The sequence below is a fragment of the Lycium barbarum genome, chromosome 9 (assembly GCF_019175385.1).
Source record: "Lycium barbarum isolate Lr01 chromosome 9, ASM1917538v2, whole genome shotgun sequence".
Classification (NCBI taxonomy): Eukaryota; Viridiplantae; Streptophyta; class Magnoliopsida; order Solanales; family Solanaceae; genus Lycium; species Lycium barbarum.
The window spans coordinates 35,171,962-35,193,831 of NC_083345.1; the positions used below are offsets into that span (position 1 = coordinate 35,171,962).

Below are 21,870 nucleotides of genomic sequence, written 5' to 3' on the forward strand. Positions count from 1 at the left end.
CAGTATATGTGGCAGCCTAGTCGGCTTGCATTGTTATTTTCAGCATATATATATATATATATATATACAAGTGGATGTGATTTCTTGATGCGGAGTCTATGGTGTTATTTTTACATAAGTCAGTACAGTTCAGTTGTAAGTCATATAGGGGCCACCCTCTTATTCAGTGATATACATGTACAAGTATAAGGGTGTCTGGTCAGTAGGGGTCAGGCACTCGTCATGACTCATCAGTTTGGGTCATGACAATAATATTAATTTTTTCTATTTTAATATACTTAGTTACAGATATACCTCAATAGGGGTGTTAGACCTCATTTGTTTGCACTTATTGGAGGTCTGAATCTGAATGGTTTAGACCTTAAGTCATTAAATGCATTTGTTTGCATTAAGCTATAAGCACTTATTGGGTCTGAATAGGTCTTAATCATTAAGATCTTGAACCAAGTCTTAATATCATTAAGAGGTATTTTTGTATGGAATTGTTTTATCACCAGCTCCAACCCCAACCCTCCACCTCAACGCCACCCCCACCGCTCTCCACTCCAACCCCCCACTCCCCACCATTACCAACCCCAATCCCACCCCACACCACCACCCCCACTCCCCACCACTAACCCCTACCCTACACCACCCACCCCCACTCCCCACTCCCCACTACCCCCACCTCCCACTACCAACCCCACCCCCACTCCCCACCAACCCTACCCCCACTGCCTCCCACCCCTCACCCCAACCACCCACCACCCACCACCCATTCACCCCTCCACCCCCACTCACCACCTACCACGACTACAAAACATTTCCACCATTACTAGTGAACATAAATATTTCATTTTTATAATATTTTATTTTATTAAATTTGTATTTATTTTCTACTATTTAGGTACTTTTTAATTTGGATTGTATAATTATTATGTTTAAATAAATACATTATGCACATTCAGATATTGAAAAACAAACAGTATTAACCATTCGGTGTTCAGACCTAGAGACAACATCTTAATCATTCAGATTCAGACGTCTTAATCTTAATGAAAACAAATGAGGCCAAATGTATGGTTACCGTAGTATATAAGTGTCATTATAGAGGCATTTGATGTAATTAGCCCAAAAAGGTGAGAAATACATCTTTTGATCTAGTACATGGTAGAGAATCCGGTGTAAGTCAATTGTTATCTTTCTGAACCATGGAGAAAACAAATTAAAAATAAAAGACCTAAAATGATTAATAGTATTTTCCACAAAATTGTGCCAAGAAGTACCTTACATATCTAATTGGGTTTTACATGCGGACTTATTTACAGAAAATCCAAAATAAAAATAAAAAATCTTTCACGAATTTTTACCAAAAATATTTTTGCAAATTTTTAGAATTTTTTGCAAGTAATTACTTACATGCAAAATCAAAATCCCCAAGTAAATATATGAAGATTTTGAAATTCGCATGTTATAATTACCTATAAAGGTTTTTTCATCGGATTTCTTTAATAGGAAAACCCGGAGAAAATTAAATTACCTGCAAATTTCTATGTAGAATCCCCGTATAAACACTTTTCTAGTATTGTTCACCCCTATTCTTGCGTTGGTTATTGTAGTTATGTGTGTCATTCTTTCTCTCTCTCTCTCTTTTTTTTTTTTTTTTTGATTAACTCATTCTTTCTCCTTATTTGCTGATGGTATGAGGTTCAACAATTTTTATTTTTTTTGTATTGACTTTACTATTATAGGTTCGAAACACATCCAATTACTTGACATATAGTATGAAATTAGACAAGAATCATCTAGGTGAGTGCATTTGGTCTTCTTGGACCTGTTCCAAGTTTAAATCTGGGGTTAGGATATCTGCTACCGGCTCAACAATATCGGGAGCCTAAAGTCAAACCTCACAGAGAGACCCTTAATTATTTTAAAGAAAGGAAATATCGTCAATTATGTTTTTATTTAAAGTCAACTTTCTAGCTTTTTTAGATGTAAAGTCATTAACTACTGTTTATAATCTATTTGTTCTAACAATTCCTTTTCAATTGACAATATAGTTATCAAGGGCTCCTTTTTGGAATTTAATTAATTCTTTTAAAAAAAAATCTCTTTTTAGACTTAGAATATTTACAAAAACATATCCAATGTAATCCCACAAGTGGAGTTTAGGAAGGATAGTGTGTATGCAGACCTTACTCCTACCTTGGGAGGTAGAAAAATTGTTTTTCGTACACCCTCAGCGCAAGGGAAAAACATATTAACGGTATTAAAATATTTAATAATAAAAATAGTAAACGTGGGGAATTAGAATTTAACAATACACGTGTGTGTGTGAGATATTTTTTAGGAAGAATGGGGCCTCAAAAAGTTTGGGCACGAAGTCATTGCTTTACTGCCTTATGGTCTAGCCGGCTCTACCTAAGACCCATGCTTTATTATTGCCTTTAGCCGCTTATTTTATTTGACGATTCATGTACATATTTGTTATAGTGGTAAATAATTATGATTTATAAGTGAGATAATGACAAGTGTTTCAAGGAATGTGAATTGAAAAGAACATTTTCCCTTTTTCCTTTTTCACTCAGCTTCAATCTTAATCTTCAACTCATTTTGTTGATGAGTTTAACATTTATATACTGACAATGCACACATACTCACACTAATAGGTTAATTAAAAGATAAATGTAAATAACTATTCATTATAAGTTAAATAATAAATTTTAAAAGCTAGGCCGGGAACCAATTATGATATGTTAAATAACATTAGAAATTATTTATATTGTCAATGCACAAAAGTTAAATCCTTTACTGATCTGAAAATTAAAGACATCGTAGACTCTTCTAGCACCAATAAACCGAAAAGAAGAAAAGAGTTTCTGATGAAAATTCTATATGTTCAGTAATCAATAGAATTAGGCTTATCATAATAGATTCTAAAATTTCACCTTTTGTTTAGTCTAAGCTATTTCCTATTTCCTAGCCTTAAAACTCTGGCACTAAGCATCGTAATTGCTAGGCAGAGGAGAAAACATACAAGAAATGAAACTTTTCTTGATAAGTTTTTATTTTGCCAAAGCAAAATAAACATATAAAGGAACTACATATATGATGTAACGGCAACTGTACATTGATTGATATATCATCTTTTAACAAGCTACTATTAATTCATTCACGCACACAACACCCACAAGTAAATTAACGGAATTGAAGGTTGTTTTATTATTACCCCAAATCAAAAGCACCAGGAAAAGACCAGCACTAACATTAAGTAGAACTTGTTTGAATTAATAAGGTTATTAATGGTAATTGTATTAGATTCAATGAACGTATTAACTTTTCTTTAGTTGACTTATCAGTTACACAATGTGAATAAATTTCGAATATAAATAGGAAACGAGGAACAATTTTTTATTTCGTGAATCATAAAACATAAGAAATTAACTAAAGTTACCAGAAAATGGTCACTTTTGGTTCAATATTATTTGCCCTATTTTTTCTTCCTTTCTTAGTCACCTCTATACACCATCGTCACCTTGAAGATGTCAATGCTAACTTCTATGGTTGCCTCTCCTATGAATCTGGCAATCAACTATACATTTACAACATTGTTCACACTATATGGTCAAAAGGCTACCAATCGATCCTCGAATCATCGATACACAATGCTAGGTTCAACAATTCAAATGTCCCGAAACCATACTACATAATTGTGCCAGAAAATAAAGAACAAGTGCGAGCAACCATGATTTGTTGCAAAAAATCTGGATTTGAAACTAGGATTAGAAGTGGCGGACACGACTATGAAGGCCTTTCTTACATTTCTTACAAACCCTATTGCCTAGTTGACCTGTCGAGCCTCCGAAAGATCGACATCAACGTTCAAGAAAAGACTGCATGGGTAGAAGGTGGAGCGACACTAGGGGAACTTTACTACAACATTGCAAATAAGAGCAAAACTCTAGCTTTCCCAGCTGGAACTTGTCCTTCTGTAGGTGTTGGAGGCCATATTAGTGGTGGCGGACAAGGACCCTTGATGAGAAAACACGGCCTTGCAGCAGATAACGTGCTCGATGCCACGATCCTCAACATTAATGGCACGATTCTCGATAGGAGAGGCATGGGAGAAGACCTATTTTGGGCCATCCGAGGTGGTGGAGCAGCTAGTTTCGGGGTGGTTCTATCTTGGAAGTTACAATTAGTTGAGGTTCCGCCTGTGGTCACTCTCTTCACTGTTGCTCGAACCCACGAGGAAGGTGCTACAAAGCTTGTTCGGAAATGGCAAAAGTTAATAAAGGAATTTCCTGAGGAGCTTTTCCTAAGAATAAATATAAACCCTAAAAAGGACTCTTTAGGGAAACCTTCGATACAAGCTTCATTTAACTCGTTATATTTAGGGACGAGGCGCCATCTTCGGAGACTAATGAGAAGGAAATTCCCTGAATTGAACTTAAAGTCTAGAGATTGTCAAGAGATGAGTTGGATTAATTCAACAATAAGGATAGATAGTTATAGAAAAGATTCAACAATCCAAGATTTGTTAGAAAGGAAGGACAAGAGAATGACATTTTACAAAACCAAATCAGACTATGTGACAAAGGCTCTATCAGAAAAAGCATTAGAAGGGTTATGGAATGCGTTCAAAAATACAGGAGATGCACTTGTGATTTTGACCCCTCATGGTGGAAAAATGAGTGAAATAATAGAGGATGCAATTCCATTTCCACATAGAAAAGGAGTTTTATATAACGTACAATATTTTGCATTGTGGCATCATCCGAATCAAACAGTAGAGAAGATAAAGTTTGATTGGATCAATGGTATTTATGATTACATGGGGAAGTTTGTTTCAAAGCCAAGAACAGCATATCTAAATACAAGAGATTTGGATTTGGGAAGAACACAAAATGGAAGTGAGAAATACTCAGAAGCAAAGAGTTGGGGTGAAATGTATTTCAAATGTAATTTTGAGAAATTAGCTAGGGTGAAATATAGTGTTGATCCAGGAAATTACTTCAGGAATGAGCAAAGTATTCCACCTCTTGGTCCCTAATTTTAAATTTGGTGGATAATTAAGGGAGCTAGCTAGTTGAAAAAACTATACATCAAGTTTCTCCTTTGTTTTTCCCTCTAATTTTGTTAACTACATATTGAGATATGAATGAATTTTATGAGAAAAAGTGTAAATAAATTCAAAAAATATAATTTATTATTAAATCAAGCTAGTTTCTAGCTGAATTAATTTTTAAACCTTGGTAAGGAAACGTCAAATGTCAGATGGATTTTAGCTAATTGATACATAGAGCAAATCAGCAAAACTTCCTTTTGGTTTTGGATGAGAAGTTACGCATTTGATTTACATTAATAACTCTTTTACTTTTTTTTTGTTTATGCATGTCTCAATCTATATTTTCTAGCCTCCATCACTTCGCCGTTTGAATTTGTAGTTAAGTCATCTGAACAGTAGAAAATGCGTATTTTTTGCCATTCAGTTGATTTTTCGACCATATTAAGGTGCAAATGTTGATAATCTTATAAAAAGGAAACAATTTTTGTAAACAAAGAAGCATCAAAAGAGACATAAACATAATCCCTCGACAAAGGTGGTTTAATTGATCTATTATGAAATAAGCTGGTCTATAGATGGATATGCAGTTTTCCTCTTCAAATTAATATTAAAATACGCTTGTGCGTAGACGAATGCAATATTTCCTATTTGAATTTGGGTTGTGTAACTTCTTGCTTTCAAGTATTTTCTTTGATAAAATGTTCGTATTTAGGGGAGTTAAAATGGGCGGTTGATCTGAGATTGGACAGGTTAAAATGAACTTTAATAAATGGCTTGGGCTAAGATTGGCGCAAAAAATATCTGGGTTGAAATGAGTTGGGTCGGAACAGGATGGGCTGGGTCATGACCCGCCTAATTTGACCCAGCACTTTTGAAGGGTTTATATTCGGGAAAATATCACGCATGCCCCCTCAAATCAAAATAATTAAAGGCCCATACCCCCATTACTTTCGTACCCCGGCCTCAAAAAAAAAATTAAAAATATTCACCCAAAATGCCCACCGGTTATGATATCAACATGGTGTATAAATATACTGAGATGGTATCATGTAAGATGTTTCAGTCCTTCTTAGTCCTCCATGATACCATATATACTCAGATGGTATCACGGAAGATGCTTCAGTCCTTCTTTTTGTCCTCTATTAATTATACCATCATGGTATATAAATATACTGAGATGGCATTATGGATGATCATGCTCATTTAATCAAAAAGACACACTTTTCTCAGGAAAAAAACCTCTATGATACCATCGTCTTATATACATATACCATGATGGTATCATGAAGGATTGCTTCAATCCTTCAATGAGACACTCCTCAGGACAATGGTACCATCATGGTATATAAATATACTAAGATGGTATCACGGAGGACTGTTCCAATCCTTTCTCTTAGTCCTCCATGTTACCATCGTGGTATATAAATATACTGCGATCGGAGGAAAGGGTTTGGCCGAGGGGTACGTCGGGTAAGTATTTTCAGCCAGTGGGGGTAGAAGCGAAAATAGTTTAGGAGGGGGCATGGGTGGGTAAATATTTTATATTTTAGGGGTATTCAGTGATGTTTTCCCTTTATTTTCTAGGAATTCTTTTTCCAAACAGACCCCAAAATATAAGATACATGATACAAAAAAAGTGAATACATAAAAGGAATAAAGTAAATCTCAAGCCATAACTTCGTATTAAACTACATCTTAAAAATGGATTAAAATCTGGCTAAATTGAAGATCTCTTTAAAATGGTTTATGTTGGGTTGAATTAAACTTAGTCCAATACAAAATTATTTTGAGTCCAACCATTGTTTTTGCACGGATTGCCCTTCAAAGGCGCTGGTCTATAATTTTTCCCTCAAATTTCTGGTCTTAATTTTTGTTCTTCGCTTAAAAGGATGACTGAAAATACCCCGAGGTTCTGGGTTAGAACCCCGCTCAGTCAAAAAAAAAATCGTAAGGCAAGGCTTCGCGAAAAGTCTGCCTTAAGGCAAAAAAAAAAAATTGCCTTAAGGAAGAGGTTCCTTAAGACAAAAGGAAAAAAATATTATTTTTTTTACTCTGCTGGAACTGTACAAAATTTAGGCCTCAAAGTATTACTTTTGCTCGAATAGGTCTAATTTTGTAGTAAAACTCTGCCTTGCATACTTTTTTTAGATTGAGTCAGGGTTCGAACTTAGAACCTCAGGATATTTTAGGCGAAGGGCAAAAATTAAAGACCACCCCCGAGTAAGAACAATTATGCAAATTGTCACGTCCAACCCATAACATTTTGGGCGGATTGCACGGGCCATCAACTTTTGAGTCATATTTGTTACCCCTATTCGTATCGTATCAGAATCCCTCGTTGAAAAACCAGTTTTAAAGAAAGCTAAAGTGACATGATAAGATTTAACCTTTCATTTTTAAACTCTTAAGAGGAATGACCGGACAACAAGTGCAATTCGCATGATTGTCCCTATTTTAAGGTGGTCTTTAATTTTTGTCGCTCAAATTGTTGGTCTTTAATTTTTTACTTTTGACACTTTAAGTAATAAAAAGTAGCCGAAAATATTCTTATTCTGGGTTCGAACCCTAGAAAAGTAAAAAAAAAAAAAATACAAGACAAGGTTTTATAACAAACTATGTCTATTCGGGTAAAGTTACAAAGAAAGTATGCACTGTCGGGCATAGTTCTGTAGAAATTAAGCTATCCTAGATAATTTTGCCACAACGCATAGGTTCTATATAAAGTAGACAAGACATAGTTCTGTAGAAATTAAGTTATCTTACAGAACTATTCCTTATCCGGGATAGTTATGTAGAAATTAAGCTATCGTACAGAGGCATAGTTTTTAGGTAACTACATAGAAACTATGACTTAAAGCATAACTTTACCCTAAATAGGCATGTTTTTTATGAAAATATTTACTTGTGAAAATATATTTTCTTACTCTGCTGGGGCTCGACCCCAGAATCTCTGGTTTCATAGACCAGCGAGTAAGGGTACTTTGGCCCACAAATTTTCATTAGATGAGAAGTAGAAATTAAAGACCAGCAATTTGAGGGGAAATTAAAGACCAGTCCATATGAAGGGTACTCCGCGCAAAAAAATGAGACTGTTAAGTGCTACAACCTTGCTGCAATTTAAGCGTAAAATGTCAATGGGTCATTTGCACGATTTCCCTTCAAAGGTATTGGTCTTTAATTTTTGCCCGTCAAATTGTTGGTCTTTACTTTTTCCCTTCGCCTAATACTCCGAAGGTCTGAGTTCGAACCCCGACAACTGTTAAAAAAACAAAAAAACAAATCATAAGGCAGAGGTTTGTAGCAAAAATAGGCCTATTTGGGCAAAAATTACCTTAAGGAGGCCTAACTTTTTCCCAAAATTAAGCCTATTTGGGCAAAAGTTAGGCCTTAAGGCAAATTTTTAACTTTTGCCCTAAGGCAGACTTTTGCCCAAACTCTATATAAAGTTTGAACCCAAAACTCTGCCTTACTAATTTTTTTTATTTTTTTATTTTTGACTGAGTGATGGTTGGAACCTAGAACTCATAAGTTTTTAAGGCGAAGGACAAAAATTAAAGCCCAACAATTTGACGACAAAAAGTAAAGACCAGTGCCTTTGAAGGACATTCTGCGCAAAAAAAAAATTAAAGTGAATCATATACGTTCAGGCCTCTCCATAACGGCATCCTCATATGACAGCACATCTCTATAACAACCATTTTTTTTAAAATCGATTTTTATGTTATATTTTACATCTACAATAGTTTTTACCAATAGTAGCAACAACCATATTTAAAATCGTACTCTTTATAAAATTACTTCTCTATAAAAACTATCCTCTTTTTGTGGTAACATATTGATTAATCATCTTTATAAAAATAGAATTTAAGATTGTCATAATTGGTCTAGAAATTTTGCCTAAATATTTTGATACTCTAATACGCTATTTATGACAAAGAATATTATATGAAGTTGCTAACCTACTACATGATGATAGTACGTTAGCATAATACTCATTTTTTATTTTTCCAAAATAGCCTTAAAGTAGTCCTTCCAGCTCAAAAAGTAGGGACAATTTGGTCTTTTAACTAAATTCCTAATTTCTTTCTCAAACTCTAAGTAGGCGTTTGGCCATGAATTTTGAAATCATGGTTTGAAATCATGGTTTCAAACCAGCGTTTGGACATGCGTTTTTACGCATGGTTTGAAACCATGGTTTCAATCCTCAAATCATTCAAAAAGGTATGATTTGGGGTTTGAAACCATGGTTTCAATATTTTAAAATATAAAATTTAACTCATAAGTTTATATTTTGTAAAAAAAGACCCATAAGTTGGTAGATATTTTTAACAATTACCCCCATCAATCATTTACCAATCTCATTAGCTTCCACTAAATTTTATTTATGTCTACCAACCTTTTAATTTTGTAAAAAAAGACCCATAGTTTAATTTTATTTATTGAACTAAAATTTGATGTTGTATTTTCAGAAAGGTCTTCTAGTATTAATTTTTGAGCCGGTTGTTATGAATTAGCATATTAATTTTGTTATGAACTATGACTTGCTCATTTGGTAAGATTGTTTAAGAATTGAGAATGTTTTGATAGTTTTCACAACTTGCGGGTTTTTATGTCTATAAGAGAAAATATTCTTTAAAATATTCAAATTGCATGTCCAAACATGGTTTCAAACCATGTCCAAACGGGGCCTAAAACTTCCCCTGTACAGAGACAACAACACTCCACCGATTGTTTTCAACGTCTGCCACCACAATTGCCGCCGCCATACTCGCTACAAAAATCCCACTGTTTACCATTATAGAATTTATCTTCTTATCTATCCAAATGGATTGTTTATCTTCTTAGCTATCCAAAAGGGTTGTTCTTTTAGCAGTAACAACTGATTTTACCCTATCAGTTCATTAATTAATATTTAGAGGATGGCAGAAGCAATGAATGATGGTTTGCTTACGGATGGAAATGTGACCTCCCAAGAGAAAGAAACATGACTTGTTCATATTAGACACAAAGAAGACTCTCTCTGTTAATAACATTTGATGACTTAATACTAGAAATGATGGGGAAATTGAAGTTAGTCCATACTTTCCGGTGATTCTATGAGAGATAGCCAACTAATTAGTGGCTTGGATAGTTCAATATAAATTTTAAGGCTTGCAACTAGTTGGTGGCTTTCAGTAAATTTTAAATCGAGAGCATAGCAAAATCATTTAAGGATTGGATAAATTGACAAGACGGGAGTGCTTGCAGGAAGGCAGTTGCAGACAAAAGCGAGAAATTTCTGCCAAGGGTATGAGCGGACAAGAAATTCTTTGTTAGTTTAAAATGACAACAAAATAGTCCATAAATTATTAATAGGCTAGTTAAGTGATAGGGATATTTTGGGAAAATAAAAGGTGGGTACAATGTTAACCTACTACCTTCACGTAGTAGGTTAATATATTTCTGTTTACCCCGAATTCAGGTAATCAATTGAATTTGTAAGTGATGTATAGGATATGTGGATAAACTTTAATCTATTTTTGGTTTATGTGGAATTTATATATGGATTCGTGTGCAATGGTATGTATGTATATATGAGTATATGTGTTAATAACTTGAATAAATACGTAAATATTGATGATTAAGCTAAGAATATATTGAATGAATAAACCCAACTCCACTAGTTCGGACCAAAAAATGAGAGACAGAGAGAAAGCTTCAATGTATATATTTTCTATTACAATGTTATAGCCTAGAGGGATGATGAGTTACTACGAGAGTTCGTGAACCGTTTCCAAATGGAACGGATGGATCTCCCTCCGGTTCCGGAGGAATGGGCTGCACAGGCTTTTACCAAAGGGCTTAATCCTCGAAGCTCGACGGCCTCATTCAAGCTGAAAGAAAACTTGTTGGAATATGAAGCTGTGACTTGGGCTGATGTTCATAACAGGTATGAATCAAAGATTCGGGTAGAGGATGACCAGCTCGAGCTCCCCCCGGGACCCATAAATATGAGCAAAAGCTCTGAAAGATCGAGGAAAAATTACGAGCCGGAGTCAAGACCCTCGAGGGAAAGGTATTGGCCGTACTCTCATTCAGAAAAGCCAAGCTTCAGGTCGGAAAAATCGAGGTTTGGTCCAAGTCAATTCTCCGATCGGGGTGATAAACGGACCGAGCGCCCGTCGAACAGTCGAGGTCTGTCATTTAGAAGTGATGTCGGGAGCTCAGCTACCAACAAAGACCTACCGAGGATATCGGAGTACAACTTCAGCATCAATACCTCGGATCTCGTCTCTGCCATAGGTCGTATCGCAAAAGCAAGATGGCCGAGACTATTGAGATCAGATCCCGGTCAACGGGACCCGAACGTGATGTGTAAGTACCACGGAACTCATGGGCACAGAACTGAAGACTTTCGCCAATTAAGGGAGGAGGTGGCTCGGTTACTGAAAAATGGCCCCCTTCGAGGGTTCCTGAATGAACGAGCTAAAAGCCATTACAAAGAAAAGGAATCCCACAAACAGGTTGAACCAGTGGAACCTCAGCATGTAATCAACATGATAATCGGTGGTACAGACGCCCCTCGAGGGCCGATGATGAAACGGACAAAGATCTCCGTTGTACGCGAGAAGCGGAGCCGAGATTATGTGCCCGAAGGTACCGTCTCCTTCAGCAATGAAGATGCAGAAGGCATCATTCAACCGCACAATGATGCTTTGGTAATTTTTGTTCTTATTTTTAAATCACAAGTCAAGCGTATTTTGATTGACCCAGGTAGCTCGGCCAACATCATCCGGTGGAGAGTGGTCGAACAACTGAGACTACTCGATCAGATTGTACCGGTGGCTCGAGTGCTCAGTGGGTTTAATATGGCGAGTGAAACCACGAAGGGGTAGATTTCTTTGTCGGTCAATATTGAAGGCACCATTCAGCAGACGGTGTTCTATGTCATCGAAGGAGACATGAAGTATAATGCTTTGCTCGGTAGGCCTTGGATACATAGCATGAGGGTTGTCCCATCGAAATTACATCAACTGCTGAAATTCCCAACACCGGAGGGGGTAAAAACTATCCGAGAAGAACAGCCCGCTGCAAGGGAGATGTTCGCGATTGAGGAAGCGCCACTCATCCCAAAAAACCGGATCCAAAAGAGGATGAGTCAACCGGTAGCAAGGACTCTAACTAGCAACTAAAGTGTACGGGTTCGACAGCGGAGCAGCAGGGGTCGGACCCGAGGTATGAAGAAGATGATTTCGGTGTACCCAGATCATTCGTGTTGCCGGATGACTCAAATGCAACCAAGTCTACAGTGGAGGAGCTGGAGCAAGTCATCTTGTTCGAATATCTACCGAATAGAAAGGTATACCTTGGCACGGGGTTAACCTCGGAGCTCAGGAACAAGTTAATTAAGTTTCTTCAAGCTAATGCCGATTGTTTCGCATGGTCCCATATAGATATGATAGGTGTGCCACCGAAAGTAACAACTCACAAGCTTAGCCTTAACGGGAAATTTCCCCCGGTGAAGCAGAAGAGGAGGCCTATGGCAGAACCAAAGCACGCTTTCGTAAAGGATTAGGTAACAAAGCTTTTGAAAATAGGCTCTATTCGGGCGGTAAAATACCCGTATTGGCTGGCTAACGTAGTGGTAGTGCCAAAAAAAGGTAATAAATTTAGAATGTGCGTTGATTATAAGGATTTAAACAAAGCATGCCCGAATGATTCATTTCCGATGCCTCACATCAATAGAATGATCGATGCGATGGCCGGACATGAGATGTTGAGTTTTCTCGACGCTTACTCCGGGTATAACCAAATCCGGATGCACCCAGAGGATCAAGAGAAAACATCCTTTATTAGCAGTACGGGACTTACTGTTATAATGTCATGCCCTTCGGATTAAAAAATGCCAGTGCAACTTACCAACGCCTAGTTAATGGGATGTTCGAAGAACATATAGGAAAAACAATGGAAGTTTATATTGATGACATGGTTGTCAAGTCCCTGGAAACAGAGGACCATTTAAAACATTTGCAGGAAACCTTCGATGTACTCCGTAAATACAACATGAAGCTTAACCCGGAGAAATGTGCCTTCGGTGTCCGGTCGGACAAGTTCTTGGGTTTCATGGTGTCCAACCGAGGAATTGAGATTAACCTGGACAAGATCAAAGCCATCGAGGATATTGAGGTGGTAAATAACGTCAAAGGAGTGCAAAGACTCACCGGAAGAATAGCAGCGCTGAGTCGGTTCATAGCGAGGTCTTCGGATAAAAGTCACCGTTTCTTCTCCTTATTAAGGAAGAAGAATGACTTCGTTTGGACACCGGAATGCCAAAGAGCATTGCAAAAGTTGAAAAGGTACTTGTCCAGCCCACCTCTACTACATATACCGAATGCGGATGAATAGTTGCTTCTCTACCTTGCTATATCCGAAGTAGTGGTAAGTGGTGTTTTGGTCCGATAAGAATCAGGTACGTAATTCTCTATATATTATGTGAGTAGAACTTTAGGGGATGCGGAGACCCGTTATCCCCACCTTGAAAAGTTAGCATTGGCATTGGTAAGTGCTTCTAGAAAACTCAAACCCTACTTTCAATGCCATCCGATATGTGCAGTGACTACTTACACTCTAAAGAACATCATGCATAAACCGGAATTGTCGGGTAGACTAACCAAATAGGCCGTAGAGATTAGCGGATATGATATCGAATATAAACCCCGAACGGCCATTAAGTCCCAAATCTTGGTCGATTTTATGGCAGATTTTACCCTGGTTATGGTCCCCAAGGTTGAAAAAGAGCTTCTGCTAACCTCGGGAAAGGCTTCGGGTATTTGGTCGTTACACACGGACGGGGCCTCGAACCTCAAAGGTTCCGGGCTGGGAATCGTCCTTAAAACTCCCACCGGGGATGCCATTCGACAGTCGATTAGAACTATTAAGTTGACTAATAATGAAGCCGAGTATGAGGCTATGATTGCAGGTTTGGAATTAGCCCGGAGTATGGGGGCCGAAATCATCGAAGCAAAATGCGACTCTCTCTTGGTCGTTAATCAAGTGAATGGCATCTTCGAGGTCAAGGATGAGCGAATGGAAAAGTATCTAGAGAAAATCCAAGTGATACTACACCGGTTTAGAGAGTGGACCGTGCAGCATGTACCCCGGGAGCAGAACAGTGAGGCCAACGCATTGGCCAATTTGGGCTCTTCAGTCAAAGGGGAAGAAATCAACCCCGGCACTATGGTGCACTTGATGATCTCGGCGATAGAAAACGGGTATGCTGAAATAAACACGATGGGGCTAACTTGGGATTGGGGCAACAAATACATCGACTACTTGCAAGATGGAAAACTTCCAAGTGACCCAAAAGAATCATGGTCACTAAGGACAAAAGCAGCACAGTTCTGCCTAGTGGACGGCCAATTGTATCGACGGTCTTTCTTCGGGCCCTTGGCCAAGTGTTTGGGTCCCGGAGAAACCGAGTATGTGATGAGAGAAGTCAACGAAGGGACCTACAGAAATCACTCCGGTGCAGAGGCCTTAGTCCGAAAAATTATTAGAGTCGGTTATTATTGGAACCGGATGGAGGAGGATTCAAAGAATTTTGTCCGGAAATGTGATGGGTGTCAGAGACATGCCCCAATGATTCACCAACCCGGGGAGTTGCTACACTCAGTGGTATCACCTTGGCCCTTCATGAAGTGGGGAATGGACATTGTTCGTCCACTACCATAGGCACCAGGTAAGGCCCGTTTTATTTTGTTAATGACTGACTATTCTCCAAGTGGTTTGAAGCGCAGGCTTTCGAAAAGATTAGAGAAAGGAGGTTATTGACTTCATATGGGACCACATTATTTGTCGTTTCAGCATCCCAGCCGAGATAACTTGTGATAACGGTCCTCAGTTTATTGGCGGCAAAGTCAATGATTTCCTCGAGGGGTTGAAAATCAAGAAAATTGTATCAACTCTGTATCACCCAAGTGCAAACGGACAGGTAGAATCCACGAATAAAATAATAATTCAAAGTCTAAGGAAAAGACTTGACACAGCAAAACATCACTGGAGAGAGGTGCTGCCGGAGGTATTGTGGGCTTACAGAACCATATCAAAATCAAGCACGGGAGAAACACCTTTCTCGCTAGTCTACGGGGTCGAAGCCCTCATCCCCGTAGAAGTTGGTGAACCGAGTCTCCGATTCGGATACGCCACCGGTGGGTCAAACGAGGAGGCCATGGCCGTAAGACTTGACCTCGCGGATGAACTTCGCGAAAATGCGTTAGTCCGAATTGCAGCCCAGAAGCAGAGAATGGAAAGGTACTACAACCGGAGGGCCAATTTTCAACATTTCCAAGTTGGGGACTTAGTGTTTTGGAAAGTTACTTTGAACACCAAAAATCCCAACGACAGAAAGTTGGGGCCAAACTGGGAAGGGCCGTATAAGATAACAGGAATAACGGGTAAAGGGTCGTATCAGCTGGAGGCCATGGACGAACAATGGTTACGTAACAACTGGAATATGGCTCATTTGAAGAAATACTACTGCTAAGGTACGGATGACAACCCTCATTTTTGTTTTTTTTTTGTTAACCTTTCTTTTTGCAGGAAGTCAAGTACCAGATGAAGTTAGGTGTTAGGTCTGGAAACCCGTGTTGCACTCTTTTCCTTAGTACGGTTTTGTCCCGAAATGGGTTTTCCGGCAAGGTTTTTAATGAGGCAACAAGTACAGCGTGTTACTTGATAGAAATGAGGACAAGTGTTCAGAAACTCGAGGGTATACCCTAGATTGGGGACTTGATAGTGCTTACCCGACCATGCAGCTCGGATAAACACTAGGGGACTACTATACCTACATCGAGGCTTATCCCGGTGAATAAAAAATGAAGCAGCTCAACAAAGCAGGAGAACGCTGTTGAGCATTACCCCGGGGAAGTTCTCATCCAGAATCGGACCTTCTGTATTAGGTTTTTATGTAAGGACCAAACGATCAGAACGAATCGTGTCCATTTAGTATTTGCTACGGCAAAAACAGAAGGAAACGAACAAAGTCCTCATATCATGTACGTGCAAATACTTGCAATATAAAGATTACTGAAAATTCAGATTATTGCATTTCGGATACGTCTTCTTGTTAAAAACCCTACCCTCGGTGATTACCGCCAAAATTTGGCATCATTTTATCCAAATACCGTACATTGGGACTATAGTCGAAATTCGACAAAGGCAAAGGCCGCACTGAACCAAGCCAAAATCTTTAAACACCCCCGAATGGAGACTGCTATCAAAATTCGCTAAGGCTGGGATTCAGGTGTCCGAACCTAATCCACGATAAGTAAATTGTCAAAAAATATCGACCCTAAAATGCCTAATGTGATTCGGAGACGTCTGAATTCACAGAGCATAAATAAGTCCCACGGGCAAACCACTCGATCAAATCCCCGAACAAATTATACCGGACGAAGTGGAAAGCGAATATCGAGGCATAATCCGAAAAAATGGCTCCGAGCAAAAGTCATTATAAACACAGATTAAAGAATAAAGAAAACCAGCAAGGAAAATGCACATTCCATATATGTAAGGTTTTTTACACCTGAAATTCCTACGAAGTTAAAAAACAAAAAATAAGCCAAAAAGGCAAAGGCAAAATAAAGGCTAAGTACAGGCCCTGATCTATCCAGTACAGCTAGAACCGGAACGCTCGGATACTATCCGCTCAGAATCCTCGAAATCGGTATCGAGGGCTCTCTTAGCTTCTTCCTCGGTCTTTTTGGCTTCAAGTATCAGGGCCAGGAGGTCCCCAAAACCTTGTTGAGCATGCTCGAGGGTGGCCCTCCGGGACTTCCACTGCTCATACTCTACCGCAATCGTGGTATGAGCCTCGGCAGCCTCCGCATTCTTAAGGGCTTCTGCCAAGTCGGCCTCAGCCTGGGCCAATTTGTCCACCAATTCGGATCTCTTGACATCGAGGATTCTTTGAACTTGAGTAACTGACTCGAGCTCGGCCTTCAGGAGGTCATTGGCCTCAGCTGTCTCCTCGAATTTGGTTTTGAGCTCGTCGCGTATCCGGGCCCTATCCTCGGCTTTCTGTACGAATACCCTCAACTTGTCCTTGTACTCAGCATTCTCGGATTCAAACAGTCGATGCCTCTCGACCATGTTCACGGCATCAGTCTTGACCGATTCAAGCTCTCTCCGAAGTTGAGAGATAGTGGCCTCGAGTTCACCAAGCCTCGAAGAAAAACGAGCATTATCTTGGCTAAAGCCGACCTTGTCCGCTTCCAGGAGCCGGTTCTTTTTGACCATTCTGGCCAACTCATCCTTTAACTGAAGATTTTCGGCCTTCGCTACTTCGAGCTCGGGTTGAAGGTTGGAAAGGGCAGCTGCTCGGTTCAATTGATCCTCCTTCACTTGCAAAAGGTGCTGGAACTTCTCCGTTTCCCGACCCTGGGCATCCAGCTGGCCCTTAAGGTCGTCAACCTCTTGCTGAGCACGGATGAAAGCCTCATTGACGAGCACCACACTCTGTGAATGAAACGAGAAGTTAAACTTGGATAAACGAGAAGGTAAAATTCACATTGAATTATGGAAGGATAGGCTGATAAGCTTACTTGGTTGCCCGCGTACATGCCCTCATTAATGAGACTCTGCCAGGGGACTCCGGTCATCTTCCGCTTATCCGAGTCCGAGACGAGGGGCCTCAGATAGCTTGCAACTCCCACAGGACGCGATAAAAAACTGCAGTCCTCGGGGACGGTAACCACGGCCGATCTTGTCCTTCTAGGCTCCACACTCGGGGCCGGAAAGATACGCACCAGGCTATCTCTTGAACCAGTATCGGTGGCTCGGCTAGCTGCCCTCGTGACTCGAGGGATCAGGAGGTGTCCGAAACCGGCAGATTCCCCGGTTGCAGGAGGAGTATCCGAGAACATATCATCAAAGTTATCCGACCTCGAAGCTGGACTTGTGGAAGCCAGAACAGCACCAACAGCCTCGGTAGGAGCAGGTGCCTCGGATGTTGTAGCTGGATCCCCAGCGGGTAGTGAGCTGGTATCAAGTGGAGCCTCGGTCTCAGGGACCGGCTCAGCTCTTTGTTCGGCCTCAGCAGTCAAGTCGAGCCCGGATCTTCCAGTCCTTTGCAGGGGAGTCTCCTCCGATGAATCATCACCTGAAATGTCAACATATTCAATTGACCTTAGAGGAGTCGGGTAAAGAATTTCTTCCCCACCTGTGTGCAGAGCCAGAGCTGAAGGTCCTTTCCCGGCTGAAGGAAATGGCGGAACGGAGGCTTCTTCCTACGGAACAGACTCGACAGAGGGGGCCACACTGACCCTTCGAATAATTAAATCGGGCTTTGTTTCATCTCTTGGAGTCCGAACGACGCTCCTTGCCCTTTTCTTCGATTTCTGCCCTTTGTCCGAAGGCTTTCTCCGCCTTTTATTGGCAGCAGCAATGATGCAGGATGTCCCCGCAGAATCAAATTCAGGTGCCGACACAGCTGGCTCGGCTGCTGGCTCCGGTCTTGGCACCACCGAGCCCCTGGGTAAACCTGAGCACCGAAGAAGTTGTTAAAAAAAAAAGGTAGAAGAGACGATATATTCCAGCTCAAGCGGAGCATTATCGTGGTTTTGAGCAACCCATCAGCCACGTGACAGGTTCCCCCACGTTCGTGCTTCATGGGAGGAGTGCCCCGACCCATTCATTCATATTCCGGATGGCCGGAGGTATCCATGCTACGGCTGATATAAAGAAAGCATAGAAGCGATCGTATTAATTCAAGGGAGCAAGTGTTTGACAAAGCATCAAAGGATAGTTAAAGGAAGAACTGAGGAACTTACGATTATCGTTCCACCTCTCCGGAAAGGGTATATAGTTGGCCAGAATAATGTCCGCGGTCCTCACCCGGACGTAGCGTTCTAACCAACCTCGGTCTCTGTTATTACACCTCAGAAATTTCTCCGTGAACGTACAACGAGTAGACCAACGAAGTGTATGAGAGTGTGATGTTTTACTAAGTAGGGAATGACTATTTATGAATTTTGGAAATGAGAAAGTTACAGATTTGCATTTGGACCTAGTGGGTCGTAAAATAGAATACGGCCCGTAAATTAGTTTACGGACCGTAAACTGCCATCGTCCTTCAACATCCCAAAAATTTCAACTTTCTGCCAAATGATGAAATGGTTAAATACGACACAAAATACGGATCGTAAATCAAAATACGGCCCGTAAACTGTGACCGTAAACCACCATGACTCCAGCAAACCTTTCTGTTTCTGATATGCTTAAATACGATCGTGAAGGACGGACCGTAAACCAGAATACGGCCCATAAACTGGGTTTACGGCCACTGTGCACCCGACTACTGTTCATTAAAAATCAAGTTTTGAGTTATTAAAAGGGACCCTAAGCTCATTTATTCATTTCTCATCTACACGACTCAAGAAGCCTCTAGAATACTCTCTACACTTCATTCACAAGAATTCAAGAGGACCAAAGGAAAATCAAGGTCAATAACATCAAATCCATGATCGGATCGTGGATAGGAAAGGTCGGATCATCAAACACAGACACTATAAATTTGGTCGGATCGTCATCACTTTCATCTACTCCAATCATATTTATCGAGTCCTCATCATGCGTCGGGAGTGGATTGTTATCCATGTTTGGTGCCGGTTGTTTGACCATGATCTGTTTTGCTTCAATAAGATCTTCAACCTTGTGTTTCAATGCGTAACAACAATCAGTGGAATGGCCTTTTACCCCCGAATGATATGCACACGTTTTAGTGGGATCAAAACTTCTAGGTAGTGGATCTGGAATTCTACCTTCCACAGGATATAATAAGCCTGAAGCTTGCAGTCTTTCAAAAACAATGCTCAATGGCTCTCCTAACGGTGTAAAATTGCGGAAAGGTCTATTTGGGCGAGGTGCGGATGCATTGTTTGGATGATGGGATTGTGATGGTGGAGCTGGATATGTTGGTGGTCGTGGAGCTCGGTATATTGGTTGTGTGTTGTAGACAGGGTAGGAAATTTGTGGTGATTGAGGCTGGTAAGATGACAAAGCTTGGTTATATGGATGTGGTGAATATTGGAAATATTATGAGTGGAGAGCAGTAGGCTGGTACCGCGGAGGTTGTTGATGATGGTGTGAGGTGCTTCCCAGAGCCATTACCGATGCCGCTTCCTTTTCTTTTTTCTTTCCATTTCCGAGAGTACCAGTTTGTATGGCCTTACTAGTAGACTGCAATGCCGCTAGACTTGTTATTCTCCTTGTCTTAATGCCATCTTCGATCATGTCCCCAGCTTTGATCACTTCTGCAAAAGTTTTTCCGCCCATTGTCACCAAACGTTCATAGTACTCCGGTTCTAGTGCCTGAAGAAAGTAACCATTTCTGCTTCCTCCATGGGCGGGTGTACCCTAGATGCTTCTTCCCTCCACCGTATAGCATATTCTCGGAATGACTCAGTTGACTTCTTCTTTAATTTCCTAAATGAGATTCTGTCAGGAGCGATCTCAACATGAAACTTGTAATGATCCACAAAAGCATTTGCTAAGTCATCCCAAGTACACCATTTGGTTGTATCTTGCTTGGAATACCATTCCAAAGATTTTCCACTCAAACTCTGATTAAATAGTTTGACTCTTATCCCCTCATTCTTCCCCACACCAATCAACTTTTCACAATAGACCTTCAGATGGAAGAAAGGATTTCCCGACCCATCAAACTTCTCAAATTTTGGAATCTTGTAACCTGATGGCAATTCTACCTCAGGAAATGCACATAATTCTTCATATCTCATGCTTTGGTTACTTCCGAGTCCACGCAAACTTCTCATAGCATCTTCCAAACTTTTGAGCTTTCTATTTATCATTTCATCATTAACTGCCTTTGCCTCTTTTTCTACTTCGACATAATGATCAATATCTGCGTGACATAGTCCTTGGGTTTGTGTCATGGGTGGAGCTGTGGTATAATTATATACTGGCGGAACTTGATTCGCATTGGTAACATCATGTGCTGAGCCTTTGAAGAAGCGGCTGTAAACAAAAAAGGAGTATTTTGAGTAACTAGGCGGGCGAGGGGTTCGGAATGAGATGGTTGAGAAGTGGTAAAATATTTTGCTTGGTTAAGTTCATCCAAATTTGGGAATGGAGGTGGCATAGGCAAAGTCTGACGAACCCCATGAGATGGAGTCATATGTGGTGGAGTTTGAGAAAATGACCGATTTTGAAGTACCATGTGACTTATTTCAGCAACTCGTCGCTCCAGACAAGCAATGATCTCCAAATGTGTTTCTGGTTCATTAGAGGATGTGGGATCACTCGTGATCGGTAAACTAAGAGATGACTCAGATGAAGTGGTTGCATTGATCACACTTTGCTCCATTTTAGAACGAGTCTTTTTAGTTAACCAGGTGATTAGTGATGAGTCAGAGTCTGATTTCTTGGCTTTAGACCGTGTGAAATATGGATGCTCCGCCGGTTCCCCTTTAGCACAAGTCAACCTTTTGTTTTGAAAATATGTTTAAAAGAAAAAAGAAAAAAATAAGAAAAGAAAAAGAAAACGAGTCAGTATACAGTAAGGACATAGTATTGCACATAATCACATTATTGCACACAATACATCGCGTTCTATAATGCAAGGGACCTCTTTATGCCAGAGGTAGGCCTAACGAATATTTGAAGGACAAACATGTCTTTTATGTATCATTCCATAACTCTTCCTAAAACTAATTTACAAGAATAATAAAAATTTATTACATGCCAGTTAATAATACAATTCAAAGTTAATCTAAGATATCTAATACTTCATGTCCATTAATCTTTTGGTTGTCTTCAGACCTCCG

The 21,870-nt window shown here is 39.9% G+C and overlaps 2 protein-coding genes across 2 annotated transcripts; one reads left to right on the top strand and one right to left on the bottom strand.

The window, feature by feature from the left end:
- Positions 1 to 3,428: 3,428 nt before the first annotated feature.
- LOC132610615 (tetrahydroberberine oxidase-like) lies at positions 3,429 to 5,135 on the top strand. Its single transcript, XM_060324932.1, has one exon. The coding sequence runs from the start codon at positions 3,440 to 3,442 to the stop codon at positions 5,030 to 5,032; it is 1,593 nt and encodes a 530-aa protein (XP_060180915.1). The 5' UTR covers positions 3,429 to 3,439; the 3' UTR covers positions 5,033 to 5,135.
- Positions 5,136 to 16,690: 11,555 nt separating this feature from the next.
- Positions 16,691 to 18,658, bottom strand: LOC132611860 (uncharacterized). Its single transcript, XM_060326224.1, has 5 exons — positions 18,655 to 18,658; positions 18,409 to 18,566; positions 18,246 to 18,312; positions 17,833 to 18,185; positions 16,691 to 17,422 (listed from the first exon to the last, which is right to left on the bottom strand). The coding sequence occupies exons 1-5, from the start codon at positions 18,656 to 18,658 to the stop codon at positions 16,691 to 16,693; spliced, it is 1,314 nt and encodes a 437-aa protein (XP_060182207.1).
- Between the last annotated feature and the right edge of the window lie 3,212 nt (positions 18,659 to 21,870).

What these genes read in the sequence shown, in the direction of transcription:
- LOC132611860 (XM_060326224.1), bottom strand. An exon ending in GGCAGAAATCGAAGAAAAGG is followed by an intron (nt 18,313 to 18,408) that starts GCAAGGAGCGTC and finishes TCTGTTCCGTAG; the next exon opens with GAAGAAGCCTCCGTTCCGCC. An exon ending in AGCTCTGGCTCTGCACACAG is followed by an intron (nt 18,186 to 18,245) that starts GTGGGGAAGAAA and finishes TTGACATTTCAG; the next exon opens with GTGATGATTCATCGGAGGAG.
- LOC132610615 (XM_060324932.1), top strand. Translation starts at nt 3,440, where the DNA reads ATGGTCACTTTTGGTTCAATATTATTTGCCCTATTTTTTCTTCCTTTC.